This window comes from Argopecten irradians, chromosome 10, assembly GCF_041381155.1.
Source record: "Argopecten irradians isolate NY chromosome 10, Ai_NY, whole genome shotgun sequence".
Taxonomy (NCBI): Eukaryota; Metazoa; Mollusca; class Bivalvia; order Pectinida; family Pectinidae; genus Argopecten; species Argopecten irradians.
In genome coordinates, this window is record NC_091143.1 from 41,459,998 (window position 1) to 41,485,291 (window position 25,294).

Sequence of the window (25,294 nt, forward strand, 5' to 3'; positions counted from 1 at the left end):
TTTTTCGAAGCAATTTATTATCGCGATATACTGTTAAAATCCTCATATATATTTGAGCTTTTATTTTGTCGTGGTTATTTTATTTATATTCGAGATTTATAATTGCCTTGGAGATTAATCACGCGCAAAGCAAGTTACATGTAGTTTACAGTACATAAAGAATAAGTAGGTAAGGCTTTAGGTCTTTCACTCCTCGATAAGAAAATATAACACATGAAAATCCCAATAATGTCCTCAGAAGACTTACTGCTATTATGTCTGTAATAAGGGACACTTTGAACATCGAGTCCAATTTGATGTCTTCGTTTTCTATGATATCCTGAAATAAAGCATACAACATAATGTCATACATATTGAAATAAAACTGATAATTAATATTTCTAATTATAGAAAAATAATTACTGTTGCCCTTTTTATATCTTTATATCTTATACTATGATTACATGACATTTTGACTGTGTAATGTTTTAAAAGTACATTTATCATATAATTGATTACTTCCAATGGATATTTTTCTATCTTACGGAACATTGCCAGAATTGAGAACATTATCTTATTTGGTGGCATACTGGTACATAATAGCTATTGCCGTAACAGGATCATTTGACAAAATCGCGATTTTTCTATAGATTTTATAAAGAAACACTATAACATAAAATACACCACTATAATTTAACATGATTGTTTTGGAATCCATCTTCTAGATCTTTATTTAATGTTATATCACATTAGCTAAAATCTCATTTCAGGGAAAGCGGACTGTGCTTAGGTAGTTAACATCATATTATAGTATTTTGAACATACCTGAAGACTACCCTTATTGCAGTACGCCGTTAGTAAGCATGGTCCCCTCTCATCTAGACAGAGGCCAACAAAGGCATTTACGTTTTCTTGTCTCAGATCCCACATCTGTAATGATAAACTAAACTTCTAGCCATAATATAAAGACTATGGTTTAAAGGCTCACTACCTTTCCGAAAGTTTCTTAAAACAACAAACAACAATATCATAGGAAAATGTATATTGATGGTCTATTTTTAAGATGAGGTTACAACACCAAATAATGCAAGATTCTCTCCAAAATATATGATATTAGTGAAGATGTATTCCGATGTTTTGCCGTCTGTGATATTTTACTAACACGCGGCAATTAGGACGACGGCGAGAAACTTATGACGTCCCGCGTTATGGAAATCCATATTTAATATATTTCAATTAAATGATTCAGAAGTTGATGATGCTTGTAGTTTTAACGTTAAGCTAATAACTTTTACGACTCTACAAAATTATCATTCCCGTTTTACATTTCCATTTGGAAATTAAAAAAAAACTCGTTCCGGAAAGGTAGTGGGTCTTAAACGCAAATTTGATTTGACAATGACACGATAGAGACTCCTGAAAAAATAAACGGAAATGAAAATCCGGTATTGCTAAAAATAGCCACCCTCTTTGAGCATAAATGATATACTGAAAACATAGATATCTTTGTGATTGTTTAATTTCGCGATGTACATGCATTAATCTTTCACGGTGATGTTATTTTGGCGAAAGATTAATTTTTAGACTTTTTACACAAAGATCATACATGCACAAAATATTACGCACAGGGAAAATTTTCGCCATCAAGCGACCTTCGTGTAATAAGCTTAAATTCCCCCCTCGATATTTCTCTGAGAAATTGCATATAAAGCTATTTTTTTATTTTATTAAAGGGACGGACAGATTGTCTAAATGTCACTCGTGTCAACCACCGAATTAATGTCAGTATCTGATATTATGCACGTGCTCCTTGCACGTGCGATCAATGTTGAAGGTCAAATTAAATTCTTTATTCTCGTTGTTGACTAGCAATTACCGTTATAAAGTATCAAGAAGCATATCCAGTGACATACTTGTCATTAAGCAGATACATAGTCGTCAATGGATTATATAGACCGTAATCGTAGTCCTAATGATAACTGATATGATTTTATAGAATCGACTTCCGGGAACTGTTGTCAGTACAGAAACGAACTAAGTGGTTTCTTAATGTAGATGGACATTACATATTCGCAATTTCAGGTTAAATTATCAATAGAAAAGACCAATATTCAATTCCAAGAGCGTTCCGGGTACTTATGCAAAGAAAACCGAAGACGAAGTACAAAAATGTAAATAATGAAAATAAGCCCTTTTATGAGGAAAACGAAGGGATTGATTTTATAAGATGAGTCGTAAACAAAATAGCAACTAATAAGAAAGGTGATGAATTTCAGTTAATTGACCTTAAGTGCATTTTGTCATATATTTCCTCTAATAATTGTTTTTTTAGTATAAGTCCATGGTTTGTTTTGGTGGTAGCCCCAGTAGCGAAGTATTTAATGTTGTCAACAGTTAAGTTTCAAGAGTTTGCGTCACTGACCACTGTACAAGCTAGCACCATCCCATAGTAAAGAATGTGTTGTCTATCAGTTTATAATACCCAGTTTGTGTATATGAACGCGTGTATCCATCACGTCATTAAAAACTGTAGATTTCGAATTAGATTATTGCAAAATATTTCTGTTTCAAATGTCATCTATTTCAAGAAAACATGAAATGATGCGTATATACATTTACTGTCAGGAACCAATACAGTACATGTACTTGCTTATATCATGACAAAATAAGACATATACGGTTTTTGTTCATTAAAGTTCTGTTCAATTCTAAAAGGTAAATATTACAAAATTACAACTGCGAAACGGTCATTAAAAAGCGCGATATTGAAGCACAAGGTCCAGTCTGTACATATAGTGACATTAGGAGTACTAGTGCGTTAGTGAGACAAATGTTCGTGAAATTAAAGTGCAGATTTCTGCTTCATTATTTATATGATTTATATTCTTGAGATATTCTCAAATTTTTCTGTTTATATAATGTTATCACTGTACACTCCGGATTTTGTGGTGTACTTTACAAATAATAAACATCTATTCCTAAACAGGTGTAACGACGGAAATCATGTTTGTTAAACTAGTCAACAATGGTATGCAAGTCAAACGTTTTTAAATTAAAAAATATACATATTTCATAAATAAAAATGAATGTCCAATATTATTTCATATATATGGCCAATATTTTTCATGTATATATGTGATAAATAGAGATTGAATAGTCAATCTATTTAGTTACAAAAATAAGTCTATTTTTACATGTTCGTGATCAAATTTAAAACGATGTTGGTTGCTAAGCTGGGCAACTACGGTACTACGGTAGTCAGGATGGCCGTAGATATATTTCCGATTGTTGAATGTTATAGCTGGAGTTTGATTTGAATTTAACAATGACTGCTTTCAATTATTTTTACATGTGATTTTTTCAATTTGATCATATATCAATAATGTCCATTTCGAATAAAAATTGAGATAACCAAGGCGGAACGACTACCGGTATGTATCGTAGTGATGAGGTCCGTAGTGGATCGAGCCGCAATATTGATTTTCAACTAACACAAGCAAACTTACTGCTTTGAGCTCCATTAGGTCTTGTCGGTCAAGGTTAATACCTTTCTTGTGTTGAAGATACCGAATGGTGACAACGTTGTGTTTGTAGGTGCCGATCATAGAGAACACTTGCTGGTCCAGCCCACCCGAACAGTCCGACAGATGACCACTGGTCAACACATTCACGGATGTGATGTTGTTCAGGCTCAGCTAAAAAATATATTTATGAAAGTGAGTTTTGTTATATGAATCTGCTTCATACGGAGTACGATGTAAATTCAAATCCTTGGTTTTAGCTCCTCTTCATTCATATTTCTTTAAGAAACATATAACCTATAAAGAGTCATCGTTTGATACGAAGTCATGGTCCCGTTAAGTAAATATTTTATTTAATCCCTGTAACAAATTTTTGTTTGAAAGTGATGGATGTAGTCTTGTTTTAAAGTAACACTTGGGACTAAAAGTGGAATTGATTTATAAATTATATACACGTATCAGTCACATTACTCTATCATGTTTTAATGAATGGCACACGAAAAACACTCTCACTCGAAATAAAAATCTCACAAATTGTGTTCTCAGAGAAGGACAGCAGTGTTATTCAATATAGATCTATCAAAGTATGATTTTGCAATGCAAAATGGAGTAACCATTCCTACCTGACTAATGCTGCCTATGGCTCGAGATTTCGTCACTCTGATCTCATCGTAATTCACTTTCCAAAGCTGAAGTTCGAGTTGCTTCTCATACCGAGCCCGCCTGTGGCAAAAATAGATCTAAAATTTAGTTATTTCATTCCGGACCAGAAACCACAAAAATCTATGAGACAAAATTACCATCGTCTCCAAACAATACGAATCTACGGGACGGCTGGGATAACAGTATATACCATTCATTTTAATGACAAAGGAAAACAAATAACATATTTACTGTAAATACGGTAATTTTCGCCAGGAATATAGTTTCGTGATTTCGCACGATAATACTATCATCGTTAAAATTTGATTCGCGAAATATTGAAAAGTCATCATTATCATACATAACCTAAGCCAGGTCGCAAAAGTTTAAAATCTCAATTTTAATGTAAATAAACTTGTAATTTTCTAAATAACAAAAAAGAAAGGAAAACGCCTGATGCAACGCTTATTTTACATTAACAAAATACATGTACATCATGGAAATGTAGAACTGAGGATATATATCGCAATATTTACCTGTATAAATATAATCCGACACAAAGTCCGACAACTGCCAGAAAAACAACGACGACGCTAGAAATAACATAGACCGACGATCCTAAAGATAAAAATGATAACAAGATAACCATTTGATATTGTAGAAATCAATTGTATCGAGTATTATGCATGACGTGTAAAAATTGTAAGTGTTTTGATACCAGGTTGCATGTTTCATAGCACTACTTCAGTCAAGCATAATGCTAGACATTTGTGTGCATGAGGTTAGCAAATTGTAAGAGAGTGTGACTAAAGGTTGCATGGTATTTCATAGACGTACTTCAGTCAAATACCTATACTGCTAGAGACATTTATGGGGTAATACAAACGGTCACATCCATTATAATTTTATCATCCTTAACATCAGTCCAGTTTCAAAACAGTATAAATGTTTCTGAAAAAGAGGCATTCACACTGTTTGAATTATATATATATTCTCCTTCTGGAGAACTAGTATTTGACAATTTTAAATCTTCCTTACCGTTACGCATGTTTGCTTAGCGCAGCTGAGAAGTTGCAAGTAATATTCAATTGACGTATGAATACAAATTAGAGCAGAAACGCGAGCGACATCGTGTCTTGTTCAGTATATAACAAACGTATCCGCGACCATCCGAACACTGTTAGACTGTATAAAGATCCATTTTGCAATATTGCAATCGTGTAGAGACCACATAAATAACAACCTTCGTATTATCTCAAGATTTGTTTTCTTATTGTTGTTGTTGTTGTTCGAGGAGAATCAATTTTTCATATTTTGTTAATTGTATCCTTACCTGTGGTCGACTTAGGACACAATTCCCCGAAAAACCCACAAAGTGGAGTATCTCTTGGAGGCAGACCGTCTTTTGTATTCCAGGTAATGGTCCTTAATACACGGATTTTCTACAAGGAATAGTTTATGTAAAATCATCTTTGATAAAGCATTAACATGATGTTTGGCTATTTCATCTAAACACATTTTATTGAAACATATGTATTGGTGGGACAGTGAAAAGGATGGGATATCAGGCAAAGGCCTGTATAAATCAGTTCCGTAACGTAGGATCTATACTGGCACTATCCTCCTGGAATCATATACGGAAAGTACGTTAAAACACGGTTATAACGAACCAACAACGTTATAAAAGTGTTGTACAGTAACTCCTTATCAAATAAGATTGAATGAGATCATTTGTATTTAGCAGTTAAATGTAACTCACAGGTAATAAAACCCAAGTTTTTTCGCATTCAATCAAATAATGCAGAATATTATCCGCGAAATTGAATGCTCGCAAAAAGGTTCAACCACTAGTACAATAGAGTTTTAACTGTAAAGGTAAGTGATATCGTACAAATTAAATTGTTGTTGCGAGGCAGGGAAACGCGATAATAAGTTGCCATCAAAATATTTTTTGCAGGAATACCTGCGTCTCGGAGCTGGTCATTTGAGCCTCGATGACCACTTCAAACTGAGATTGAGTGTCTGTCATATACCATATCCAATAATCGGGTTCTCGGTCTCCATTGGAATCTACTTTCACATTTCCTGTGATACCTTCATTAAAAAAAAGAAATTACAATAAACTCATTTTTGCTGAACATAATTGAAGGAATCGTCGAAGACATCCTCGATATTCCAGGGGTTATTATCACTGACGTTATATTTACCCTTGAACTATCTTATAATAATCCTGAAGGCAGTTCAAATAAAAACATCTGAACCAATCACAGGCCTGCGAAGATTTCCTTTGAAGACTATAGAGAGAGCGACGCCCAAATTTAAAGCGACACAGTCAACCACTGTTTATCGTTATACCACTCTTGTGATGTATATCAAATGACTAAACTTACGGTTCTGTTCTCTTGCTTCCAGTTTAATTATGAGATAGTTAAGAGATGGATATACCCTCAGTGATTGTAACCCCTGGAGTATTGAGGATGCATCGGGTTAAAATAACTAAAATCAAACTAACAAAATGATCATTATGATCCATGAAAAATCAATAATCAGATTCTAAATTTAGGAGAATATGTTTACGAATTGAGTTACGATTTATATTTTAAACAATATCGTTAATGTTTCAAAAGATTTTGTATAAATGTTTTCTAAAAACCCCACTGAATTATCAATTCTATTATCAAGCATTTAAAATGTTTTCTTTAGTATTATCTCCTTGCAGGATGTCTGTTTGCAATACTGTTACAAACCGAATTTCACGTGCAATACTTAATCTTGTATTACTTGGGAGATAGAATATCGCAGAAAAAAATCACCGCGAAATGGATTTAACGCAAGTAACGTAGAATCATAAGAGTCTACATCACGGAATTAAATTCTCTTGGAAAATTAGTTCGACACAAACAAAAACAAAAAACACGCGAAATAAGTTGTTTTACAGTAAATAGAAACATAAAAAATGGATTTTCTTTTTCTTTTCCCCCTTTTTTTCTTTTTTTCTTTTTTTTTTGGGGGGGGATGTAATATTTACCTCTGAACGTCTTGCCTTTGGCCTTGTTGAAAACAAGTGTTCCATTACGATGGTCCCCACCCTCCGTGACGGTCTCATTCAGTATCAGCATATAAAGGTACACAACGTCGTGAAGAAATGGCGAATATTCCGAGCCCTGTTCAAATAAAACTTTAATACTTTTCATACGTATCCATGGATTAAGATAGACAAGAATTATGCTCTGCATATTTTGTCGTCATCGGCTTAAATATGCTGTTTACTTGTTAAACAAAGGCTGAGATATAAGTAGGATAAAATATTATTAATATTGATACTTATATTAATATATAATTGCACTTATTTGCAAAGTGTGACTTCTTTGCCATAATATGATGCAGAATTCAGCATTAGTATAAAGTGTAATTTAAAGTGTCTTCTTAAATATAAATGACTGTGTCTTTGCCTATTATATTTTCAATATTTTAATAAAAGGATGTATTTGCATCGATTTCTGGTATGAAATATGAAGATGATGACGCTCATAACTCATGGATGTGTTCTGTTACTCTCGATATCTTTTTTTTTCGCTCATATTCAAATTGTTTTGATCTTGTTGTTTATGTAATAAGGACTTACCCTAATCCCCGACACAAGCGTATCATTATAGTCCCACGGAGGGTCCGCCATTTTAATTGATACATTATTGCGGAATTGTTCAACCTGTTCACTTCCCATATCAGATACAGTGATCTGTTAAATAGATAAAACATTTATAAACACAAAACTAGAACCACATACATTAAAGATCACTCATAATATTTACCATTAGGACAATAATTGATAGTTTGATCGTATATATATGTCTAGTGAACTCACAAATACGTATGAAATAATTTGTTTTTCTGTTGTTGTCTGTGCAATCACTACCCTCATCCAATAAAGGCTATTGTGTCAATGGATGTTTTCGGGATGCAATGAATCATTTAGATAATTTGATATTAAAGTAAAATGAGAAGCACAATCTTTTCAATAGTGTAAAGTTAATAACTTTTGTTACTGAAGAAGAAATACTTTTTCATCTGTTCCTGTTTTTAGTAGATAACAATTACCATTCGTCGGCGATGTGGCGTCTTTAGTATGGATTTATACATTTGATTATACTTTAGGTCAAATAAATGAGTCCTACAATGTAGACAAAAGATTGCGAAATGTTCTTATGCCCATATAAGGCCGTTTAGAAAATAAAATATTAATCGTTATGGAGATGAGCACTACGAATTAGAACAGGGTTTACGGACATTTAATGATCGATGTCTTTTTAAATGGTGACGTCAAAGATGTGTACCGCGCCGACATGGAAATGGAGGTTCTATCCCACTACTTTATTATTAAATATAAATTTTATCAAATTTCATTTCAACAATGAAAATGGGCCAAGCAACCGGCAGTGTCGTTTATCAATTATATCCAATTAGCAACGGATCTCCTATAAACCAACTTTTTTGCGTGCGCTTCTCTTTCGCAAATTTATGATGATCGCGAATCACCATCTTCATCATATTCATAGATACGAATTTCCATTTAATTTTTCAATCCATGTTTGCGATCGAGGTAAGGATTGTTCGCATTTTACATAAGAATTACAGAGGCTTATAGGTAGTTAGTGATAAATATTTATATTTACAATTGACGATATCTCCAATAAAGAAAGAAAACAAAAAATCCTCGTTCGTTAACCCATCAATCATGTCAATTAAAGATACATTTTTCTCTAACTATAGCTAATGAGGACTCGTGAAAAGTTTATGATATCTCATCATTGTCATTAATCGCTTCGTTCACCAAGCGATATGACGTCAGTAAATGACTTAGTGCTTCTAATATGTAAAGGCGTTCTTCTAAAACGAGGAATGTGCTGCTGGTATGTCAAGTGACGCAAGCTATGGCTTCGACATCCATTCAAATAGAACCTTACCTAATTTTGAAAGTGTTAAATATGAAAGGACGAATCCATTAATGAAGAACGGATTCCGATTGAAATCGTAATCATTGAAGCCATGAAGGCACTTACTGGCCGCCATCAGGTATCATTATTAATCAAGTCTAGTATTGGTTCTACGTACATTCATGTATATATCACTCGAGTCTTATAATTGTGTCAATACGTAGAGAAAATGCAACGCAACCAATTATGTATATCCAAAAGGAGAGATTTGGTAATAGATATGGATAAAACTGATGATGTTCTGATAAAAATGTTTTATAACTAATCTTTTCTTTATTTTATTAATTATCAATTTATTAAAAAGATTTTCAATGTGAATGGTTGTTGTTGTATAGTTATAGCCATTTGAGTTCTATATCTATTTCTAAGGTTGGTGTAAAGGCAGGTTACAGCACAAGAAACATACAGCCAGTACTAGTACGCATGCACCGCATCAGTTCTAAAGCTCCGAACCCACGATGTGGTGGTATTGGGTATTGATAATCAAGGATTAAACAAGTAGGTAAGTCGTATGATGACAAGGTGACTTACCTGAAACACGGACTTGAAGGCTTCCTTGGCCTGGGAGTCTAAACCATCCCCACGTACCCAGGGTGCCTCGACGTCTGACGGAGGGAGATGATCTGGGGTGATGTAAACATACTCGCCATTCATCATACCTTTCTGGTACGCTTGTACTAATATACGCCGCTTGTCCTCCAAATTCTCCGTGCACAGAATCACAACTGTAAGACATAAAAAGCAACCACTTTGAAGTGAAACGTGAACGCTATGGTTGAGTGGTTATTTTGTTCATTGTCATTGATATTGTTTAACACTTTAAATGATTTTTACATTCATTATGACTCGATTTGTTTTCACTTTTCCGCTTTGACTTATGTAAAAGGTAAAATGATCACTGCCTGTAATGAAAAAGGCATTTCGATTAGATGAAAATTAATCGCATGAGTCGTAATCATTGTCATTTTACTGACCACTATAAATGACGCAAGGAAAAGTAAAAATGTATATTTTATTTTTAATATCTGTTGTATTTTTTAGACAATATTTTATTTATTTGTATTTGCATTTTTTTCATTCATCATTGAAACCATTTCTTTTATCATTAACAAACCTTCAATCTAACAATACATGCATATAAGTTTTGTCAACTTACTCCTTCCCCTTTGTTGTAACCGTACTAACAATTCATCTATTTCCGGTTCCGGAATGTCGTCGTCAATGGTGATCATGTCGGCAATGGTGATGTTGTTCGTGCGAAACGATGTCTCGTACGAACGTGACGAATAGTCACAAAATACCTTTTTATTGTCTACCTTTCGTCTGGAAATAATCACAACTCTTTTCCATTTGAAATAATGAAAGAATTCTGCCATTGCATTCCCAAGCTTGTTAAATGGAGGTCCTAGCCGAACGAGTGTTTTAAACACGCTTTTGTCCGCGAGAATAGGATCTGAAGAAGCCTGAGAAAGAATTGGGAAATTCCAGAAGGATGCTAAAAGCCCAACAGGTTCTGTAGCTAAAACGAGAAATGAACATTTACTTTTATAGTAATTGAATTGAATCGTTGATGATTAAGCAAAATTGTATCACGGACATACATGTATATGGTCGCATAGGTATTTAATGACAGTTTCTTGCAGGACATGTCATCTATATGCCAGTTATAATTCACAAAAGCAGACTTGGTACACGTGCTTTCGTCCCTTTTACTGCGGTCAAACCTGTGATAGCACCCACCTTTGTATAAAGACTACCTGTTTAATAAGACCAATTTAATATGCTTACAAACGAACAAATACAACCAGGTGTGATCAGATTGTTGTAAGACCATTGTTCTTTGTCTCGGCTAGTCTTTATGCATGTTTGACTGTAAATATGTTCTTCGCTTTCTGTGTATTAATGGTATTTATATTCATTAAGCGTAAAGTATTCTGAAGTTAAAACTTTCACTTTAAACACAAATCAGATGCCATCAATGCTGTCAGATCTTTTATTTTATTTTTTACAACATCAACATTTTTCGCGGTTTTTTTGAGAGAGAAATGTTTCGTAAATCACGAATACGCAAAATATTATATAAGCCAAAATAAAATGGTTTAATGTAAGTATATCCATGCCATGGATTTATCATATATGCTTTAATTTCATTAATTTAGAAATGTGTATATTGTGAGATAATAAAACATTTGATCGATCTAGTCCATAAATATCAATTATCTTTATCATAATTATACATTTATATCTATATGCAGTACATATACATTAAACTGAAATGAAACCTATACATTAAAATTCAATTAGCTCTTCAATGTTTTGTAAACATTAGTACAATTATAAATACATTTAAAATTTATTTGAATTTTTAAAGAAAAAAAATGAAATGCAATATCGGTGAACCAAAAACGTCAATAGTTAGACGTAATGATCTTAATTAGCGCATCTGGTATCTCAAAGCAGATTTACGCAATGATGAAATAGAGAATACTTCATGCTGATTATAGAAGGTTAAATGAGTAATAGTGAGAGTACGGAGGACGCTAAAATAGCACCTTTACTATGTACGTACACAGGAAGAAGAAACTCGTAATGTTCAATCAGCGATAATTGCAAGTCATTAGGTACGGACAAGTTAATGTCCGGGAAACTACTGAACAGTTTTACCATCAGATATTTATTCAATCTCACTTTGATCTCATGTCATGTCATGTACGCTATCAAGGAATCACCAAATGGAATTTCAATGTTTTTTAATGTCAAAGTGTTTCTGTTCCAACTTACAGCTAGAACATGGGGGTCCAATGTAAACATCCACATCGTCAACATCACGCAACAGCACGGCGTTACCAGCACCACCTAGGCCACTGCATTTGTCGTCCCGCCAAACGACACTGAAATTTAAAAAAAATCACGTACATGACGTCACGAGAGGGGTGCTTGTTACCAGCACCACCTAGGCCACTGCATTTGTCGTCCCGCCAAACGACACTGAAGAAAAAACCAAATTAAATTTAAAAAAAAAATCACGTGCATGACGTCACGAGAGGGGTGCTTGTTACCAGCGCCACCTAGGCCACTGCATTTGTCGTCCCGCCAAACGACACTGAAATTAAAAAAATCACGTGCATGACGTCACGAGAGGGGTGCTTGTTACCAGCGCCACCTAGGCCACTACATTTGTCGACCCGCCAAACGACACCGAAGAAAAAAAAATCACGTGCATGACGTCACGAGAGGGGTGCTTGTTACCAGCACCACCTAGGCCACTGCATTTGTCGTCCCGCCAAACGACACTGAAATAAAAAAAAAAAATCACGTGCATGACGTCACGAGAGGGGTGCTTGTTACCAGCACCACCTAGGCCACTGCATTTGTCGTCCCGCCAAACGACACTGAAATAATAAAAAAACACGTACATGACGTCACGAAAGGGATAGAAAACAGCGATATATACCATTTGCACCATCGCCTCAAAAAGAAACGTTTTAGTGTGTTTTATGTTAAGGTCTTAGTGTGTTTCATGTTAAGGTTTTAGTGTGTTTTATGTTATGGTTTTAGTGTTTTTTATGTTAAGGTTTTAGTGTATTTTATGTTAAGGTTTTTGTGTGTTTTATTTATTTAGGTTTTAGTAGGTTTATTAGGTTTTAGTGTGTTTTATGTTAAGGTTTTAGTGTGTTTTATGTTATGGTTTTAGTGTTTTTTATGTTATGGTTTTAGTGTGTTTTATGTTAAGGTTTTAGTGTGTTTTATGTTAAGGTTTTAGTGTGTTTTATGTTAAGGTTTTAGTGTGTTTTATGTTAAGGTTTAGTGTGTTTTATGTTAAGGTTTTAGTGTGTTTTATGTTAAGGTTTTAGTGTGTTTTATGTTAAGGTTTTAGTGTGTTTTATGTTAAGGTTTTAGTGTGTTTTATGTTAAGGTTTTAGTGTGTTTTATGTTAAGGTTTTAGTGTGTTTTATGTTAAGGTTTTAGTGTGTTTTATGTTAAGGTTTTAGTGTGTTTTATGTTAAGGTTTTAGTGTGTTTTATGTTAAGGTTTTAGTGTGTTTTATGTTAAGGTTTTAGTGTGTTTTATGTTAAGGTTTTAGTGTGTTTTATGTTAAGGTTTTAGTGTGTTTTATGTTAAGGTTTAGTGTGTTTTATGTTAAGGTTTTAGTGTGTTTTATGTTAAGGTTTTAGTGTGTTTTATGTTAAGGTTTTAGTGTGTTTTATGTTAAGGTTTTAGTGTGTTTTATGTTAAGGTTTTAGTGTGTTTTATGTTAAGGTTTTAGTGTGTTTTATGTTAAGGTTTTAGTGTGTTTTATGTTAAGGTTTAGTGTGTTTTATGTTAAGGTTTTAGTGTGTTTTATGTTAAGGTTTTTTAGTGTGTTTTATGTTAAGGTTTTAGTGTGTTTTATGTTAAGGTTTTAGTGTGTTTTATGTTAAGGTTTTAGTGTGTTTTATGTTAAGGTTTTAGTGTGTTTTATGTTAAGGTTTTAGTGTGTTTTATGTTAAGGTTTTAGTGTGTTTTATGTTAAGGTTTTAGTGTGTTTTATGTTAAGGTTTTAGTGTGTTTTATGTTAAGGTTTTAGTGTGTTTTATGTTAAGGTTTTAGTGTGTTTTATGTTAAGGTTTTAGTGTGTTTTATGTTAAGGTTTTAGTGTGTTTTATGTTAAGGTTTTAGTGTGTTTTATGTTAAGGTTTTAGTGTGTTTTATGGTAAGGTTTTAGTGTGTTTTATGTAAGGTTTTAGTGTGTTTTATGTTAAGGTTTTAGTGTGTGTTTTATGTTAAGGTTTTAGTGTGTTTTATGTTAAGGTTTTAGTGTGTGTTTTATGTTAAGGTTTTAGTGTGTTTTATGTTAAGGTTTTAGTGTGTTTTATGTTAAGGTTTTAGTGTGTTTTATGTAAGGTTTTAGTGTGTTTTAGTGTGTTATGTAAGGTTTTAGTGTGTTTTATGTTAAGGTTTTAGTGTGTTTTATGGTAAGGTTTTAGTGTGTTTTATGTTAAGGTTTTAGTGTGTTTTATGTTAAGGTTTTAGTGTGTTTTATGTTAAGGTTTTAGTGTGTTTTATGTTAAGGTTTTAGTGTGTTTATATTAGGTTTAGTGTGTTTTATGTTAAGGTTTTAGTGTGTTTTATGTTAAGGTTTTAGTGTGTTTTATGTTAAGGTTTTAGTGTGTTTTATGTTAAGGTTTTAGTGTGTTTTATGTTAAGGTTTTAGTGTGTTTTATGTTAAGGTTTTAGTGTGTTTTATGGTAAGGTTTTAGTGTGTTTTATGTAAGGTTTTAGTGTGTTTTATGTTAAGGTTTTAGTGTGTTTTATGTTAAGGTTTTAGTGTGTTTTATGTTAAGGTTTAGTTATGGTTTTATGTGTTTTATGTAAGGTTTTAGTGTGTATTATGTTAAGGTTTTAGTGTGTTTTATGGTAAGGTTTTAGTGTGTTTATAGGTTAAGGTTTTAGTGTGTTTTATGGTAGGTTTTAGGTTTTAGTAGGTTTAGTGTTTTATGTTAAGGTTTTAGTGTGTTTTATGTTAAGGTTTTAGTGTGTTTTATGTTAAGGTTTTAGTGTGTTTTATGTTAAGGTTTAGTGTGTTTTATGTTAAGGTTTTAGTGTGTTTTATGTTAAGGTTTTAGTGTGTTTTATGTTAAGGTTTTAGACCCTGTGATATTTGGTATACCTATATATCACTTCTGAGGTGTACTTGAACATAACCAAATTGATGAAAAGTGTGTATGCATCAGGCCTGGCCTTAGGTATTATATACTGTTGGGTCGTAGTTTGTTGTGTTGCTTGTTAATATTTGTAAGATATGCAACAAATTGTACGTTCCAATTTAGTCATCTTCGCCAGCCAAGACTTCTGATCACGGAGTGTAAGTAATCAGAAGCCTTGGCTAACGAAGATGCAATTTAGAAAGTCCACAGTGTTTGGTACATATTTTCGTCACCAAATAACCATGCCACTATATATGTATATACCATGCCACTATATATATATATATATTATAGCATGTACAAGGAACGCTTGTTTGACCAGATTCGACTTTACAAAAGCATACACATCGATTTCTTATTAACCTTGTCTGATTAATTCAATTGAAATTATTCTGTATTAGCAAGTTATGAGTACTCTGTCCTTGCGGGTAGGTATTGATTGTTTTTATGGGTGTAAAGTTATATTTTCAGAAAAACGACGTCAGTTTTGCCTCACTCGAAAGGGAGATAACTCTTTAATATGCAAAAAGGAATATTTGTTACGCGTTTTAACTACTATGCCATGTGCTTTGAACTAATTTGTCATTCGTTTGTCTTCAACACGTGCCTCCGGCAAGTCTGCGTGCACGGCATGGAAAAGCTGTATAGATTAGTTGTCACCGTGTGTAAACAATGAAAAAAGTCAACCTTAAAGAAAATACATCACATTGTCACATCAGGGGATAAAGTATGGCCATGGGAATACATGTGAGGTTTACATTGTCGATGCTCTAATGAAAAAAACATCTCATACACTGACAATCGAAAAATACATCACATTGTCACAGAGTACACATCAGGAGACATAGTATGGCCATGGGAATACATGTGAGGTTTGCATTGTCGATGCTCTAATGAAAAAAACATTTCATACACTGACAATCGAAAAATAAAAGAATGGGAATGAAATATATGCCTGGAAAGAACGAAATATCAGAAGGATATTAAATCGATAGAGAAAAAGTGTTGCAAAATGCATTCATTCATTTGTCATATCAAATGATGATGATAAAACCTAGCTTGCATTTGTAGTTACGTATTATGCAAATATGGTATAATTAAAATGGTCTCGGTTAAACTCAATCGAGAAGGAAATATATACTCCAAAACATGTTAATGTATTGGTCATTGTCAGAACACTAACAAAACGTTAACTTCATATGAACTCACAATCACACGAGCAATTATAAAAATAAAATGAAATATTCTAGGGTGAACAAAGCATGGAATTGGAAAAAATTCAATATTTGTCTTTGTATAGAAACTATAGATTAAAAAACACTTTACATACATTCATAACTGCAACGACAGATAACGAATTGATATGATATGTCGTGAAATATCATGCATGGAAATCTGAAAAGTCATAATAAATAGCATGTCCGTTTGCTCAGATCACTATAATTTAAAGAAGGTAACATCACGAGTCACATATTGGTGGTTTTCTACGGAATCCCTCGCCATACATCATTAGCTATCACATTATCACTTCAATATATGTATATTCAGTCATCATTAGAGAGATTTATGACAAATCGATGGAGATATATACATCATTGTCGGTAATGAGGTTAGCATGAAGGTAAATGACTATGGTCGAGCCACATAGGCAACAGTTGTCGCAAATATCAACTTCTTATTCAAGGTTGGTTTTTCCGTTAAAGGCCCAATACCTTTCCAAAACAAAAAATTAAAGTCTTTAAAAACAATAATCACCTCCGGAAATGTAAATCGATAGCCTAAAATGATGTAACAACATTGCCTAAGATGATGTAATAACACCAAGCAACTGAAGATTCATTTCGCTGTGTTGCCGTCTAGAGCAGTGATAGTCAACTAATTATATAACGCGCCGCGATTAATTAGCTACAGGATGATGGCGGGAAATAAAAGAAGACCCGCGTTATGAAAATAAAAATTTAGTATTTAATCTAATTAAATTGTTCTATAGGTCATGATAATTGTAGTGTTGGCGTTAAGCTTTTAACGTGTTCTACGTACTCTACCAAATTATCAATCTTGTTTTACTTTCCCATTTTTAAATTTAAAAGCCGTTTCGAAAAGGTAGTGAACACTAAATCAACAAGAAGACTACTCTAGAAAACACAACACAAAAGTAATATGCAAATATTTTAAACCGTACATCATACTATTAAAGCTGCATCAGCTCTTCATCAAACAACCTTTTTCAATATAAACCTTGAAATCCTCTTTTGGAGCTGACAAAACAGAATTTTGCTGACCTGATGACATTGGCGTTGAAATGGAAATCTATATAATTCCAATCTGGCTTAAGCTACACTAAGCAGGCTACGTGGTCTTACCTTATATTGTGATCCGACAATATCCCTTCTGATTGGGCCGTTTCTATGGCAATGGTCGCAGCCGCTGCATTGTTCGTCCACCCCAGACGGGGATGTTTGAACGGACTTAACATACCTAATTTGAACTCCGCGCCAACACATATACCCATGGGTAACGTGAGCACAAGTAAAGTAATCCACATCTTGAGCAAAATCAATATAAAAACCAGAAATAATTATTCGGACATGAAAATTTCAAGCATAGGTTTGTAATTAAAATGGCATTTCATTTCAAATATACAAAATGTATTTGCGATGTAATCCTTCCGTTTCTTTTCTTGAAATGATAACAGGCTTAATGTTAGCAACTGAAATTATCAAACATATTGAATATGGTAATGTATTTATATCATCCTAATTGAGAATTCACTTCAATGTTCGCAACCAGAATTATCAAACATGATGTAAGTATAATATCCTAATTGAGAATTCACTTCAATGTTCGCAACCAGAATGATCAAATATGATGTAAGTTGCAATGGAATTATAATATCCTAGGTGAGAATTCATTCCATTGTTCGCAACTAGAAATGTGAAACATATTGTAAGTTGCAATGGAATTATAATATCCTAAATGAGAATTCACTCAACCTTTGTAACTAGAAGTGTCCAACATATTGTAAGTTGCAATGTTGCTATGCTATCATAAATGAGAATTCCTGGAGGTTGGTCGTCCATACATCTTGATCCAAACACTAATGAATCTCAACTGAGTTCTGTTGACTTTCAGGCGTGGTAAGTGTATGGCCTGTTGATATATAGGTAAACACCTTGACACTTTGATAGCCTATGTTCGTTAGCGAGCCAACAGATCGATAATCCCTAATAGCACAGAGAATTGGGAAAATAAACCGAACGAATTCCAATGCAAAAAAATGTGTAATTATACGATTTATCATCTAATAAATGCAAAATGCAAAAATCTTGGAACCGCTGCCTATCTCGTCTAATAATGGTCAATGTTTTACACATTTATTTGGAACGGCAACATGGAAAAATTAAAACGAATCCTTCCTATAGTTGCATTATTAAATGAAATTCTGTTACAGTAGAAGACGTAAAAAAAAAAATCATCATTTTTTCTTTCACTTCGTTTTTTTTTTTTTCATTCCTAAGTGCTAAACCCTAAACATTAACAATGTTTTGTAACTACTATCCATATCTGATTCATTTGTTTTATACTTATGTACATATAACCACAAACTCTCCACTACTGGGTCGCGAGTTTGAATCCAATAAGGGGCAGTTATTAGGTACTGACTGCAGGTCGGTGGTTTTTCTACAGGTACTAATAATCCTAACACGTCCTTAATTGACCCTAGCTCTTAATAAGGCGTTAAACTAATTAACCAAACCAAGAATTTGCCTTTGAATTCCAACCGTGTGACGCCCCTTCCACATTTTTCGATATAGGTATGCAATGTTTGAAGATGCTATGAAGAAAACTCCTTGAACAGAAACGCAATCTCTTACACTTTGTCATTCGATGTCATACAGGGTAAAACATGTCGCGACGGCAAACCTAGTCTGATGTCTGAACTGTATATCCTAGTGTAAAATATGACGCTATCGTAGTATATCTGATAGACCGAAAATAAACATTTTGAGATATAATTTGTAAATAAGTGATATCATGGGTGGGTTGTTTTTTATCTTTGGCCCTGATGTATTCCGATCCAGTTACTCTAGCTCTGTGTGATGGTAAAAAATTGTTTTAATTCTGTGATTCATGTGCGGATTACATTGCATCAATCAAATTACATCTTTGAAAAACTAAATGAAATTTCTGTGATTTCTATATTGAAAGTGATTATGTTTTGAGATTCAAATCAACAACATCGTCTAATTAACATCAAAAGAGAACATGTCACATGCAATGTCATAATCCCTAGCTTCGATTCAATAAGATTAATCAAAAGATTACTTGCAAAATTTGTAATCATTCGGATCCTTTGTTTATTCATTAATATCTCTAAAATAAAAACGGACCGACAAATAATATCAACAAGATTTTCCAGATGACACGGGATTATATCAAACATAAGTCTTAAGGATGCGAATTACTTCAAATGGCAATTGTCAACTCAAATTTTATATTTTATAAAACATATTATGTAATCGTGATCGTTTTGTGTGTCTTGATAAATGGGCAATACAAATATTTGACTTTTTTATCCACACGGTTGGAATTTTGTCCCATATAAAATAAAAACAATATATTCTTAATATCTAGACCTTTAGATTACTCTCTGACAGAGGAATTCCCCAATAATCATTTGCTATGACAGTAACAGTGTCAAAGTTAAAGTTCATATATCTTAGCAAATTATGCCCTGTTTCAAGTGACAAATGAAAAAAGAAGCTGGGATCTGATCTCTACAAACAGCTCTATTTGTAGGCTAAATAAACCATTCTGGGTAGCATTTCATGCATGTTACCATATTTTTTTTCTTTTATGTGTTTTCTCGTAGTCCGTAAAAACCTGCCTTAAGTATCAGGTTTTGCCTTATAATTAGACAAAACAATCCACAAAAGCCTGATAACGTAGTCAGGGTTAGCGGACTGTGTTTTCCGTTGAGTTATTGCCAACGGATTATCTATCATATGAAAATTGTTACAAGACCCTTGTATAGTCTAAGTAGAAAACATCATTGATTTGAGGAGTGAATGCTTAATAATCCTTAACATTATACTTTCTCTCTTTTGTACTTATCATATAGCTCAAAATATTTCCTTAATCTACTCTGACATTTGTTGGGTTTTTTTCTCGTGTGTTGTTGTTGTTATGATGTTATAGTAATATACGTTTGTACATGACAGTAGTGTAGTATGACCTAGGACGATTTCCATTGGAATTTCGTTGTGAAATGGCAGGAAGCAATCACGTGATGTCATGACTTGAGGAGGGCGTGTTTTGTAATAGGTGTTAAGATCGTTATTTCTTGTCGTCATGTGCTAAAATGTCTTACATGTATTTATTTCATATGAAATTTTACGTAACGCGTTTCGATTAGTTGTCTTCATTTTGCTCACTGAGGCTTGCAACAATACAACCTCTAAGACTTGTTTCAAAAATCTCACTTGAAGGATGATTCCTCTATGTAAATGAAGCTTTTGTAAATAACTCTGTCGTGTGCCACATCAATTATCCTGAAATCACTAGTAGACCTACACACTCAACGGTCCGATGTCATGCTCAGACGGTCGGCCGCATCCGGAGGTTCCTAACCCGGTGCGTTTTATAGTATTCTGCCTTCAGCTATGATCTTGACGCAAACGTGCGTTGATTGTTTTATTGATCTGTCTTGCCATTGTTTTTTGTTGTTTGAATCGGATGTTTTTCTTAATATTTATCCGTCCCTGGAGAGACAGACGACATTAAACGATAAAAACCTCTATATCAGTATAGTTCCATTATCTGTGTATCATTTTGAGTGTGTGTAATACAAGCAAGTATTACTTTGGTGAATTTTATTGCAATATTCTGTCTTTGCATATTACAAAGTTAACTCCCTTGCGGGTACGTATCGATTGTTACGCCATTATTTTATATTTACACTTGCTAGGCTTGGTCACTATACGCTAATACTAGCCGATTTTGTTTACCATAACTGCATGGTAACATTGAACTTTGAACTTGCGTAAGGAAATGTTCTGTGCAACGTAAAAGGACTACTTTTTTTAAAAGAAACACATGGCTTTGTTTACATTTTGACGCAACATTACGTGTATATTGTTGTTTTTTATAGAATTTTGGAAAAATGTAAACGATATATACATGTTTTATATTTATATATGATTCAAACAATTTTAAAATTAACAATTGTATAAAGAAACGGAAAAATATCCCGACCGGGGCGACGTGCTTTCATTTTTGTTAAAAATGATGGTTGTCAAATGTAAACATTACCTCTGTGCCTATGTTCGTCCTACGATCGAGTCTTTGGGATGGACGGGCGTGAGACCCTCTGATAGAGGTCAGTTATAAACATATCCTCTTGTCTTTGTTCTTTGAGTATTTAATCATGTGTATTATAAAACATGCACCGCTAATAATCCACGTGTTGACTAGAACGAATAATCATACCCTGCCTCCACTCCGGTTCCCGGCAGGGTATGAATTCCACCCCGTTGCCGCTAGTGTTGCAAGCCCCGATGTGATCCACATCGGGCACTTTGAGACTGATAAAAACATAATTTTCGGGTATTATCCTTATGTAACTGTATTGTTCTGACAACTATGATCAATATTTAATTCACAAACCTTTCGATTATAATCTTTCATCAACTATTAGTGGTAAAATCCAAGGCAAACACAACACATGTATAATTCTGTTCGAATACGCCGCCATGTTTGATTTACCGGAAACCGTGACGAAATGAAACACTCAACAGGTAAAATATGTTTAAAAGTTTTAAAAAGCCAACAAACTAAGAATAAATATGGTGAAACTGAACAAATGTAAGTATTATTAAGAATTAAGCAAAAAAGAATTTTTAAAGTTCATGTTAAAAACTTTGTAACATTTATTTCTTTCGTAGTGAAAATTTGTAGGTCATTCCATATATGGTACTAGGTGCCATATTTGGAGCGCGAGACTTTCTAACGAGAAGCATCATGGCGGCCAAGTGAGCCGTGTCGGAGATGTGAGCCATTCAAAAGTGCTTCAAAACATAATTTAGACATGGAGGTGGGTAAATAAATAATCATTTTATGTTAAAAATGTTTGATATTGTTGAATTTAATTAAAAAAATTACATGACACACATGAAATGCAACATTTTCACCGCTGGATGTTTTGCAACACTACGGGCAATGGGACGGAATCGTAGCTCTGACGACGACCATCTGTCAGAAATCTTCCGTCCGTCGTTCAGAGCTACGTCATCGCAGCTACGTGTTGACAGTTACGCGTCACCACAAATACATTGTACATATCCATCGAACACAAGTGAATTTGTTTCATATATCGATGGCGATATGGATCTAAGCGTAGATTATATAATCACATGGCTACCAAGGATGTAATACCGTCAAGTCAGACGACATCTCAAACACATTGAGCAACTTAAAAATCGGTGTTTTGCCAACTTCGGCAAACTAAAGTGTGTAAGCGTGCGTCAGCTTCGCCTCGCTGCACAATAACGGTCACCGAGTTCACACATGTGGCCGTGTACAAATTCTTTATGTTATTACGCTATATATTAACTTTTAGCAAAATTGAATATATATTTAAAGTTCTGATCTGATTAAATAAAATTATCTCTGAAATCTACTTTGTTTGTCATGTTTATTTTACACTAAAATATTGAACTTTTTTGTCTTCGCGGATGAATAATTCTACCTTACGTGAAGCGTCATCATTCGCTGTTCAAATGAGTAAGCTCCTCCCACTTTTGACCGACTTTTATTGAATAATTACGTCACTTTCAAATGACGATTTTATTGCATAAAATATAAATAAAAAGTCGTGTGAGTGTAAATATAGGGATTGGATTTCGTTTTTATGTTAACCATGCTTGTATGGAGCAATTCCTCTAAGAATATATTCAATATGGGGCGCTAACGCGCCCCATAGAATATATTCTTAGAGGAATTGCTCCATACAAGCATGGTTAACATAAAAACGAAATCCAATCCCTATGTGAGCACAATTCACGTCGATTTCTCTGTAACGTATAACGTTACGCTCGCAAACGCATGACGTCACAAGCAATACCGACCCGCAAGGGTAGATAAATGTAACTCTATAATATGCAGATAGGTAATAATGCATACTCATAAAGTTCATTCCGTTTGAGAACAGTCCACATACAGCATCGGAACCGGATATTACATTAGACCAGTCCACATACAGCATCGGAACCGGATATTACATTAGACCAGTCCACATACAGCATCGGAACCGGATATTACATTAGACCAGTCCACATACAGCATCGGAACTGGATATTACATTAGACCAGTCCACATACAGCATCGGAACCGGATATTACATTAGACCAGTCCACATACAGCATCGGAACCGGATATTACATTAGACCAGTCCACATACAGCATCGGAACCGGATATTACATTAGACCAGTCCACATACAGCATCGGAACCGGATATTACATTCACATTGCTACCTTATTACTTCCTGGTTGTGCAACATAGATTCGTCACAATCTAATGTCGAAACCAATCAAATAAATCATTTGTATGTTAATCAAATACGTGTGAATGTGGGGGCCGCAATGAACCCTGGGAGAGATTGCCCAAACTCGTTTAACTCCAAATTACAAGAAAGCGATGTAACGAGGATTTATCTATTTTATTTGTTTGTTTGTTCTCTTTTCCACCTCACTACAATTATCATCTGCTGATTAAGACAACTTGCTTGGATTTGTATCTTCGCATTGGATTATGCAATATTAACGTAAATATAAGGTATAAAAATACATAATATATATAAAAAGATATATATTCACCCTTCCACAGCTCAAGTTTAATTTGGCCTTACATTTTCCCAAGAGTTTCAATACATTTTTTATACAGTTAAACCTGACTTACCGACCACCACTATATAAGCACCTGGTTGTTAAGTCCGCCTTCAATGGGTCTCAAATGGCTGTTGATAGCTTATAACCTGGTATATTTAATCATTTGGAATTGTGAATCGCGGGTCATTACAAATGTATGTGTCATTCCTGCCAAATTAACTTGTGTAATGAATTTTATGTATTAGTTACCAGTAGGTTTACGCAATAATGTATTGCAATTAAGTTACAAAACAACGAGAATTAATCAGATGGCCGCCATGCGTTTCCAAATATGGTACGATATATGTGTTTATAAGCGTTGGCGGATGTTTAATGATGCGATGAATACGGTTCGCGGATGATTATGTTTAAGCCTGCGTCTGCCTCCTGGAATATACCGGTGATTAAGTGGCATTAGAGTCACCATGATTCAGAACGTGACAATACTCAAAAGGAATTTGTTTACCAAGATTTTCTCTAAAACATCTCTGAATGATAAGAGGTTTATTTCGACACAAATACTGACTGTTAACATCCGAAATGGATTATATCGGTATCATCAGTTATCATCGTTACTATAAGTTTTATAATTTAGCTTATCAAATAAATCAAATACATGCTGTCAATGGTATTACAGTCATGTATAACAAGCGGCCAATTGTCATCTAAGCTCTTGATTTTTAAAACGAAAATTTTAAATGTTATGTGAAATGTAATCACAAGTTCTATTAAATTCTAGTATAAATGGCGATTGGTTCATCCGCTGTTTCTTATTTGAGCTGGAAAATGGATTTTTGTCTCAATTTGTAAGGCGGGTAATGCAGCGACCTAGATTGTATGGCGGGTGACGCTGTGACCTAATTTGTATGGCATGTGACGCTGTGACCTAGATTTGTATGGCAGGTGGCGCTGTGACCTAGATTTGTATAGTGGGTGTCGCTGTGACCTAGATATCAATTGAAGCAGAAGACGGAATATCTCAAGGGATACCTAGTCTGTGTCATTGTACTTGTTAAAAAGTACTTAAGGTAGTACATCCCAACGCTACCTTTATAAAGGAGTTCATGTAAATATATGCAGACTTCCTCAACACATCACCATATTCTTTGCTTGATTTCATGGTGTCTTTTATAAATGCACAAGGGAAATGATCATCATTTCGGACTAATTTAGGTCACTATTACATTGTCGTCTGCTAGGTGTATGGACAATTTACCCATTAAACCAACACAAATATGAACGACAGCTGTATTTTACAACCTACTTTTCCTATATACCAAGCCTTTGACCTCACACTTTGTTTCTGATGTCGGTTCACATCCGTTCTCGATCGCTAACGTTCCGAATTAGACACTTCAAATATCAAATCAATGTATAGAACTGAGTAATTAATTCTCTAAAGACAGTATAAATATTAATACATATAATGCTTCCAACGATAAAGTCTAATGACTCTCTGAGTGGACAAAAATTTCTAATTGAGAATAGCGAACGGAATATCATTATTCACTGTTAATTTTGTAAGCATATTTTACTCCCTATTTA

The 25,294-nt window shown here is 33.9% G+C and overlaps 1 protein-coding gene across 1 annotated transcript; it reads right to left on the bottom strand.

Annotated features, from left to right (window-relative positions):
- Window positions 1-3,404: 3,404 nt before the first annotated feature.
- LOC138332710 (atrial natriuretic peptide receptor 1-like) lies at window positions 3,405-17,368 on the bottom strand. The gene is made up of 11 exons (XM_069280701.1): window positions 17,187-17,368; window positions 11,918-12,027; window positions 10,293-10,655; window positions 9,668-9,861; window positions 7,768-7,881; window positions 7,171-7,306; window positions 6,106-6,236; window positions 5,476-5,584; window positions 4,679-4,760; window positions 4,124-4,223; window positions 3,405-3,674 (listed from the first exon to the last, which is right to left on the bottom strand). The coding sequence occupies exons 1-11, from the start codon at window positions 17,366-17,368 to the stop codon at window positions 3,405-3,407; spliced, it is 1,791 nt and encodes a 596-aa protein (XP_069136802.1).
- Between the last annotated feature and the right edge of the window lie 7,926 nt (window positions 17,369-25,294).